Below are 10,497 nucleotides of genomic sequence, written 5' to 3'. Positions count from 1 at the left end.
CGTGCGTGCGTGCGTGCGTGCGTGCGTGCGTGCGTGCGTGCGTGCGTGCGTGCGTGCGTGTGTGAGGGAGCTCACTGCGAACAGAGATTTTCAGCTTTGGTTATATCTGGTAATGACACCACAGAAGGCTTATCCTCCCACACTCAGGATGATCAATTGTAAAGCAAACACACAGAGCACACTCACACACACACAGATTTAAAAAAATCAAATCTTGCATTGCATTTATGTCGTAATAATTATAAACCGGAGGAGTGGACCGGGTCATTATTTTCGCACTTGACTTGGATTCTCCCCAACTCAGCCTCGCTCTGCAATCAGGAAAATAAGAAAATGACCGTGTTCAGTTTCATGGTTTATTTAACCGCTAACTGCGGAGCTATAATCTCGACGCCTCTGTGGTTTTATGTAACCTAGAGCTGGTTTAAAAGGTGAAATGAGTGCACGTGAGTCCGAGCCACCGCAGCCCCTAATTAATTAAGGATGGTCTCCTCCGTTTGAGACACCCGCTCGCGTGCATAAAGATTGGAACCCCAGCGGAACACGTGCGCACGTGAATGGGCTTCTCATTCTGGCTTTTTGAAAGCATCTCTCTGTCTGCAGGGACTCACATGAGACGTTTCATTCAGGGGGCAGCGACAGTGGTGTGCCTGTGTGTGTGTGTGTGTGTGTGTGTTCCGGTGTGTCTCTGTTCATGTGACTGACTTGTGTGTCAGCAGCCTCAGCCTCCCACGCACCTCTTCACAGAGGATGCTCGTCTCTGTGCCAGACAGGAGAGCGCAGTTTGAACTTCTCGCAGCCATCGATCTGATGCTTTGCTTCAAAATTCAAGCTATGATTGTTTTTTTGTTTTGTTTGTTTGTTTGTTTGTTTTTCACAACTTTATGGAATGTTTTGTTCTGAAAAGTAGGCTGGATTAATTACAGTGCCACAGGAGGAAATTTAAGAGGACATCCTTCAGATTGTACAGATGCTTTTGAATTTTTTACAGTGGACACATATTTTAACTTTGGAAGATTTTGAAGTCTTTAAGGATTTTTTTAAGACTGTTTTTCCAAATTTAATACTCTATAGCAAAAACACTTGCTATTATTGTTTTAGCATCTAAGAGCAATTTGGAGCCTTTCGTTTTAGTGACGTTTTTAAAGCTAGACTACACTGAGTCTTTGTGCTGTTTGGACAATCTTTCACAATGAGGGAGTGGAAGACAATTGACAAACTTGAGGAGAGGATCTCCAATCCCGTTTCGCAGCTTCTCAGCTCTCTGGCTTTACCACACTACCAGAGGGTATGTTGCAAATATAGAAATTAATGGGATTGTTCTGTAATGCTGTGCCACAAGGATCACATCAGCAGTCACATCATTCAAGTTTGCATTTTATTATTTAGTCATTTAAAATCATACTTTATCTTTAGGTATTTGGGCTTGTATGTTCACGATTATTTAAGTCATCTAAAATTATATTGTTGTCTTTTTCACATAAACTGTAAAATATTTAATAGAATTTATAATTTCTTCTTGGCGATAAAACAAATTGATATGTATGTATATATGTGTGTGTATGTATATATATGTGTGTGTATGTATGTATGTATGTANTTTTGAATGTATTTTAAAGAAACTTTAAACTTGTCAAAAAGCTGTTGTTACTGTTATTGTTTGTCACTAATATGAAGAGCAGCTTCTGGTTGTAAAAGTTTAAAAAGGCTTTATTTTCATTTGTACTTTATCAAATTTATTTTTACAGGTTTTTTATTTGAAACATTTACATTAAACATTTTTAATTTATTTATTTTATGCCCACAATTTAATTTTTTGAAATGTCTATTTTTGTTATTGTTTAAAAATATATATACAGTATTTGTGTAATAAGGTTTATCCTTCCACACACAGCAGCAGCTTCATCACAGCCACGTCAAACAGAAACACTTTAAAGAGTAAGAGTGGCGTTTTGAATGAAATGAGTCATCATTTATAACTAATTGTTCACTTCCTGCTTGGGTAAAACAGCAAAAAATATAAGCAATACTAAGTTGGAAATCTTGCATTTTGTTCAGTATATGTCGATTGTTTTCTTGTTGGAAATGTCATGCGGGATTATTCTTTTAGGCACCAAATTAGTAGTGCCTTCTATGAGCATCTATGTTTAGTGTTTACAGCATTTTAAATATAGCTGCTAATGTTTAGCATCTGTTTGCTTCCCACCCCCCGCAGCTCTCTGGCGGCTGCGAGCTGACGGTGGTGATGCATGACTTTGTGGCCGGAAACGGGGGCAGCAACGGGGAGATGACGGTGCGCCGGGGCCAGACGGTGGAGGTCCTGGAGCGGCTCCACGACAAGCCAGACTGGTGTTTGGTCCGGACCACCGACCGCTCCCCGGCCCAGGAGGGGATCGTGCCCTGCTCCATCCTGTGCATTGCTCACTCCCGGTCCTCCATGGAAATGGAGGGGCTCTTCAACCACAAAGGTAGGAGCTGGATAATAAAATGGAACCCCCCCCCACACACACACACACACACACACACACACACACACACACACACACACACACACAAAAACAGCTGCTCTTCCCGGTCATCTGGAGATAGGAAAACTAATCGGATGCGTTTATTGTTTTTTTTTTAACTGTTTACCCTACACTTCATATTGAACAGCTGCTTGGAGGAAAAACACAAACATTTATTTCCAAGTGTTGCTATGCAACGATGACAAGTCCGCTTGAAGCACGACTGTCTTTTAATTTGCTTTCCATAAAGCAGCCTTTGACTTCCCCACACTTTACCAGCCATACGTCTCGTTACCTGCAGGAAGCCTCAGTTTGGCTCACATATGTAACAACAGACCCCTTCAATATAACACAAATAAAATCCTGGATGGTTTAATGTTGGACTCTGCATCTGTTATCATGTCTTAAAGCACATGTGTCAAACTCAAGGCCTGCGGGTCAAATGTGGCGCACCACTGCATTTTTATGTGACCCGCGAGAGCCTCAAAGCTGTATTAAAATGCTGCTTTAAAGCCAGCATTGATTATAAACTACTTCTCCCATAATGCATGCCAAATATTTGACCCATGAAATGACAGCATCCTACCACTAGGTGGAGGTGCACAGAGTTCTCAAGTAAAGGTAAATTCCCAGTGCAAAATATCCATTTTGAAGCATTTTTGCTGACTAGTTTTGCTGTGGCCCAGTTGTAATTGAAAGTGGGAATTTCCCACTTATAAATAGTATGTTTAAACTGGAACACCCGTCAGGGGGGAATTCAGAAAATGGGAGAGCTCAGAATCTAAGAAGACAGCTACTCACCGCAACTCAACAGGAAGTAAAACTTTCTTACTTTACTAGTATTTCTGTATTATGTATTTCCCATTCAATCAGTCGTACACGTAGTACTTTTCAGTGTTTATAAGAGGACGTGGTAAAACACTTTCTATGCAGGAAATAGCTTGTAGTGCTCAGTTAGGGTTTGTTAGTTCCAATCCCCCCCCTTAATGATATTTTCATTTGTCGTATTGTCCAAAAAGCAAGGCTTATCTTACACTGCTCAGAACATCGTTTAAACACAGAATTCCAGCTTCTTCCCTCTGGCCGGAGCTTTAGGCTCCCCAGGATTATAAGTAACAGATGGAAGAACTCTTCTGTACCCACTGCAATCAGATCTTTAAACTCGTAGTTTAAATTTTTTTTGAACTTGTAGCTTTTAAAATCTCAAATATAATTTTACAGATGGCTGCTTTTTTTGAAGTTTGTATGTTTTTAACATTGCCTAAGTTAGGAATCCCTGGCTGCAAAAAACGGAGGTTTAGAGTTAAAGATGGTAGAACTCCTTTGTACCCAGAGCAATCACATTTTAAAATTTCAAAATTTTAAAGTTTTAAAATTTCTTTAAACCTTCATAAATTGTTGCTTGTATGCTTCGACACTGTCTTTGTATAATATGTTGTGTTGTATGTTTGTTGGAAATGCTTGGCTGCAAATCAGATTTCCCTTCTTGGGGACAAAAAAGGTACTGAACTGAATTGAACTGTTAGTTGTGCTCAGCTGTGGAAATGGGACGAGGAACGCGACACGTTTATTCAACGTTAAACACAAAGCTTTAAAGTTAATTACAACTGGCCTTTTGAGGACCACCATAAATCTCATAAATCTGTGGTCCTTGGTGAAAGTGAGTTTGACACCCCTGCCTTGAAGAGTAGCTTTAGATTTTTTGACGTGAGTATCTGGAGAAAGGTTATGAACAATTACTGTCTTACCCATTACAGATAGCTCTTTTTTTATTTAATTAATTTAATTAATTTAATTTTTATTTTTTTGATTGATCATGACCTAGAAGACTTAAAACCTTCACCAACAAAAAAAAAACAAGTTTAAAAGATAATAATACTTGTTCTTTTCCATAATTCAGCGTCTCCTCTACCGTTATCAGGCAACACCTCCACACCCAGATGTCCGGCCCCTGAGCTGTTGGTTTTGGGTAACTGTGGCCCCCTGAGCAGTTTAGTCGAACAGCCCTGTCATATCGGTTCATGCAAACATTATTTTATTAACCTTTGCAACGGTGCCCACTCTGAACTACACAGTTTTGTCACAAAAACCTGTAATGGTTATGTACAAGCACAAATAGCAGCCGCAGTTGTAGTACTTGTTTCATGAATTCTGGCAAGATTTTCCAAATATTTCTGCTGGAATAGTAGCGCAGTGTACAACTGGCTGTGGTCCAGGAGTTTATAAAACACCAGCAGATGAGCCACCGTCTTTAGGATGGCAGTAATCTGCCCTGTTGGTACGAGCCGTTAGCTTGTTGATCAGATCTAAAATTAAACTTTTAAAAAAAGCTATGTACTAGATACTAGTTGTATATAACTATTCCACAGACCCTCCAAACCCCTCATAAAATGATCTGAACGGTCACTTTAATGCCTCCACATAAGATAGCTGTTCATATTTTCAACCTGTCTTGCCAAGGTGTTTAATCATAAATACATTTATTTATTTGTATGTGTGTTTGTTTGCTGACATGAAGCCCTGAGCATGTAGGTGTTGGCCTGAACCTACATTTTTTTACGCACTACAGAAAATTCATATTACAGTATGTGTTTCTGTTTCATAACAATTGAAATCCTAACCAAAGAAATAAAGAAATGGTCACGGTTTGGGATGTAGTTGGAGTTCTGATCAGTGCTGTCATATCTTGGCAGAAGCTTCTACTTGTGCCTTTTCTTTTCATTTTTTTTTTTAATCTGTAAGAGTGGGTGAGAGCTGGGGCTGCTTGTTTCTATGGAGATTCAGCATACAAATATTTAGCTGGCCGCCTCTTTGTAGTCAGAGTGAGAAAAAATTTGGCATTTTGTATTTAAATTACAGGCTGCCCGGGCTGTGCTTACATGATGGTGATGAGCACACAGTTCTGGCATTAGCTGAATGATTTACTAGAACAGCCCAGGGTGGAAGGAAGAATTTCCCAGCTGTTTTTGTTGTGGGTTTTTTTTTTTTCCTTTCAGGTTCCAGCTGGGATGATTCTCATCTGGATTCCTTGACTGCATGTTTGGGTAGCTTGTCTCGTTAGAAGGAGTGGGGGCAGGAAAAAAAAGAAGCTTCGAAATGCAGGGTTATTACAGCAAATAAATAAATACATGGGGGTTGGTGGATAGGAAATGTTATTGATGTTTTTTATTAGCTTTTTAAGTTGTGAGAATGACAGGAAACGTGTCTTTTTTTTATTCTAAACCTCACAGCAGGGAATAATCAGCCTTTTGAGGCCTTTGTATGAAACAACAAAGTAATTTCCAAACTCTGATAATAGGATGCTGCTTGTCGACAGCCAAAAAATCAACCATACATACTACTTTTATTTACTCATTTACTGAACAGGATGAAAGAAGGCCAGCTGTCATCACTGAAGAGTGGTTGTTTTAGTCAAACACACACACACACACACACACACACACACAAACACCGAGATGAACAGAAGCATCCTTGTGCATCCAGCCTGTATAGTTTCCTTCGAAACGCCGCTGCTTCTCCTTTAGTTTCATAACCAGAACTATATTTGTTCCCGGCACAACTTGTATGCAACCTAAATGCCTGTAAAATATGCACCCGCCCACACAAACTGAGTGGGTGCTCCTACAAAGGGTAATACGGTAGATGAGCTGCTCTTTCCAGACATCCCTTCGGAACAAGGAGAGGCGCAGTGGAGGTTTGCCCAATATCCTCACAGCAGCCCACTCGCATGGGAGGGTGGGAGGAAAGGAGATACAAAGAAAGAGAGAGAAAACATCCTACACTCCTAATGCTGCATTGGACTTCTGCATTTTCTCCTCATGCTGGACTTCATGATTTCTTATCCTGGAATGACTGCCTTTGACTAAAGATCTGGTCCAAACATGTTTGGATCTTTGCAGGAATTTTAATTGTGCTTGGAAAAGAGGGGAAAAACACATATATATCCAGAGGCTTGATAACTAGCTGACATGGCTCGTGGAGTTGAGTCATTAGTGTCTTTAAGTCCATTTTTTTCTATGGATTTAACGGGGCCAGAACACTCCGACAACTGCAAGTTTTGGCTGCTGGATCTGGGTAGGTGTTTTCATGTAACATTTAACATTCCAAAGTTGTGTCTGTTTTGCAGAGGTAAAAGCTGGATAAGTGATAAAAAGTTTTATTTTGTCTTAAATGTGTTGTTTTTAACGCTAAAGAATTTGGGGGGTAAAAAGTCAGGCCAAACATGTAAAACACAAAATGAAAATCTGAGTTCTTCCTTTTGGCACATTTATAATTTGGCAGAAAAACATCCAGTTGTACCGTTTTTGACATATTCACTGCCTCTATTTCAGCTGCTTATGAAGTAGCTTCACAGATCACCTGCAGATTATGTCAGGGCATTGTGCTTCTAAAAGTAATTTGGAGAATGCGTGGTGATTATGTGAGGCAAGGTTAAATCTGACACAATCTCATTCACAAGATTAGATCTTCCTGTGCTCCGGCCAGTTGTTCTGCACAGATGTGCTGTGGATGCTGCTCTAAAACATTATCAGATTTAACAATGCAGTTCATCCTCAGAGGCTTTGCAGATGTTTAATGTTCTTTAGAGATGCTTTATTTTCTTCTTTTTTTTCAAAAATGTGTTCTTTACAGAAAATGTTTTTTGCTAAAATGTTCTTTGCTAAAACGTTTTTTGCAAAAGTTGAATGCTGATTATCTTTTAAGTGTGAAAGTGTGCAGAAGTGGATAGACTGCAATTAAATGAACCCATAAAAATAAAACAGCTGTCTGAATGCTGAATCAGCATTCATACTAGGATGTAACAAAGTGGTAAAACATTATCATCAGCAACATACTGTATTTGTTTAGTTAAGCCAGAGGGAGTTGTAAATGCCGAAAAGACCCTCTTCAAACAATTAAAATAAAATAAAAGCTGTACTGGTGAGACTACTGGAATCCCTCCACACACACACACACTGTAATCCTCCCTTATTGTGAGTAACAAATTTGGAAATCTTTCAGGTTTTTCACAGCAGAGTGAATCAACTCTATCTGGTCTGTGGTTTTGTAAAGTATGCTCGCAGGTTAAAAAAAAGGGCAAACATGCAGATGTTTGCTTTATTCTTCTGGCTGGTCACTTGGTAAGTGGTTCAAAAACAATTCCAGAAAGTCCGAGCAGTTTAAAAATCATCTAATTTGATTTAGTGTAAGAGTACTAAGCTCACTGATGAAGTGACTAACTAAATGTATATGAAGGAGTTTTAATGTGTACCCATATACTGTGTGCAGATATGGCTAAAAATAATCCCACTCACCTCATCAGTGTGTTACTCAGATGATTCTGCTGATGAACTAACCAGGAAGCCAACCGGGCCAGTACGGCACTTTGCTAATGAAGACAGGATGCTAATTTTAGCAGAGATTTAATGTGCATTTTGAAACATAAAAATCAACTTATTGATCAAAGACTTGTGTTTGAATACATTTTGAGGAAATTATTGGTATTAAAGCTGAGTGAGAAAAGAGAAAAGTATCTCAAAACAGATTTGGCCTCACCTCTATGTCTTTCTAGAAGTTCTGAAAGAAGTAGCAGGAGGATTTAGCAACATACTTTAACTTTTTTCATCAAGGTTCTATGAAAAAGCAAACACCATATTTGTTGTAGACAGATCTACGAAATACTTGAGTTTAAATAAATAATGTTATTTTTAAAACAGACTGACGAGGCAGCAGCTGGTCAGAGTTTGAATAGGACCATGTCATGTAAAATACTCGTGAAATGTTTGACACAGCTTTCTCAAAACAGCAAATTGTCTGGTGAAGAAATATTCACATATCAAGTAATTATTGTTTAAATGAGTAGCATCTTTAAGTTAAGCTTTCAGAACAGTGGACATATGTTTCTGCTAGTGGAAAGGTTATTGAGGAACATTTTCTACAAAATTACAGCTCAGTTTAACTTTGAACAGACATGGCTTATGTCACGGTCACACGCCGATTGAACCTAGAATGCAGACTGACTGGAGGAATCCAAATAAATCGAGTTCTTTTATTATAAAGGGAAAAACAAAAGGCTGCCATAGCAGCAAAAACTAACAAAGGATGGTCACCAGGAACATGGAGGAGAAATATTGAGAAAACAAAGAGCAAATCAAAACTGTTTCATGTAGACTACGCTCTGGAGACTGGATACATAGGGCTGAACTAATTACAGATTGTGAACAGGTAGGGTTCTGGAACAGCACTGGTTGAGCTGACTGAGGAGGAGTGAGAGATGGCATAGAGAAACCACTGATCTGGTGGAAACAGAACTAAACACTTGAATCCAAAGACACAGAAAACAAAACAGAATCACAAGAAAATATCAAAGTGCTAACAACAAGCAACCAGAAATACATAGATCCTGCCAACTTACTGTTGACTTGAATTTTCAGCAGTAGATGTTCAGAAGAGAATAACATAATGAATTTTCAATACCTCCTGATTACGTCACACAAGTGAGAAACAAAGCAACTGTTCTTGAGGTGACACTGTAATGAAAGACTTCCTGCAGGACTGAAGGGAAAGGATCACCCACTCTGTGTGTCTTAAGAGTTATTTTCCACTGTGTCAAAGCTGCTGAGCTCATCTTCCTCCCATTAAAACACCTACAGAACACTCACCAGTCAGAGTATGCAGGAACTAAATGCCTGTTTAGGTCAAGCATGAACATTTTGGCCATGAAATGTGGAACAAGTTATCAATTTCAGCCAGAAGCACTGTAATCATTCCCAAGGCTCGTGATTTACAATTCCAGGTTTTAATAGCAGTAGATGTTTAACAACCACCATCTTCTGTCAGGTAATTTTCTAATGTCCCATCCATCCATCCATCCATCTCCATCCATCCATCCATCCATCCATCCATCCATCCATCCATCCATCCATCCATCCGTCCATTCATCTACAGGGGTTAGACAAAGAAAATGAAACATCTGTTTTTAGACCATAACATCCCTTTCAGACAGCTTCCTCTTGCATCCACAGTTAATCCTGTTGGATGTGGTTCATCCTTCTTGGTGGTATGCTCACATTACCCTGGATACTGTGGTGCTTAAAATTGAAATACAAATACACAAGCTCTTGATACATCACAAAGACTTGCTGTCTTGGTCACAGATGCACCAGCAAGATGTGCACCAATAATTTGTTTTCTTTTGAACTCTGGTATGTCACCCATAATGTTGTGTGCATTGCAATATTTTTAGCAAAACTGTGCTCCTGCCCTGCTAATTGAACCTTCACACTGCTCGTACTGGTGCAATGTGCAATTAATGAAGATTGGCCACCAGGCTGGTCCAGTTTAGCCATGAAACCTCCCACACTGAAATGACAGGTGTTTCAGGGGACATTGAACCCTGCTTGCACTCACTACATATACATAACAAAACACCAAATAACCTCATCCAAACCAATAAGTCAGGTGATGGGGCACATGACCCCCTATGAACAATAGAGCTAATCAAGCCTATTGTTAAGTGATGGCCCTCTTTTGCATATGACTAACCTGTTTCCCCACTATGTGGAGGCAGTGCTTATAAGGCTGAGTTCACCTGAAACTCATCAGACTGAAGAAGTCTCTTGAAGGAGAGACAAAACTTTTCACTAAAGAAGAACCCATCCAGAGGACCTACTTATTTTTATATTTTTGGCAGGTGTTTCAGTTTCATTGTCTAACCCCTGTATTTTCTGCCTCTTGTTCCAGTGTCAGGTCACTGGGGCAGCAGCTAGAGTAGGGTAGCCCCGACATCTCTTTCCACAGATGCCTCCTCCAGTTCTTCCAGGAGGATTCCAAGACATTTTCAGGTTTCAGAGTGACATACAGTCTTGTCTGCTGGTGGTCATCAGAGAGCTCGGTCACACCAGCTGTAGCTACAATGTAGTTTAACAACATCAGTATATGAATGAATGGGTGAATGGGTGATTGTAGTGTAAAGCACTTTGGAGTCTTTAAACTTGATAAGGCGGTATAC

The 10,497-nt window shown here is 39.6% G+C and overlaps 1 protein-coding gene across 4 annotated transcripts in view; it reads left to right on the top strand.

Annotated features, from left to right (window-relative positions):
* triob (trio Rho guanine nucleotide exchange factor b) overlaps positions 1-10,497 on the top strand; it is a 132,739-nt gene that overhangs the window by 105,743 nt on the left and 16,499 nt on the right. For all 4 annotated transcript variants that reach the window (XM_014003416.1, XM_014003415.1, XM_014003417.1 and 1 more), the window contains one exon: positions 2,216-2,468. In XM_014003416.1, the coding sequence (XP_013858870.1) occupies positions 2,216-2,468 (253 nt within the window). The remainder of the gene's footprint in view (positions 1-2,215; positions 2,469-10,497) is intronic.

Source organism: Austrofundulus limnaeus, unplaced genomic scaffold (genome assembly GCF_001266775.1).
Source record: "Austrofundulus limnaeus strain Quisiro unplaced genomic scaffold, Austrofundulus_limnaeus-1.0 Scaffold18, whole genome shotgun sequence".
Classification (NCBI taxonomy): Eukaryota; Metazoa; Chordata; class Actinopteri; order Cyprinodontiformes; family Rivulidae; genus Austrofundulus; species Austrofundulus limnaeus.
The sequence above is the reverse complement of the archived record's forward strand: the minus strand, read 5'-3'. Positions and strand labels throughout refer to the sequence as shown.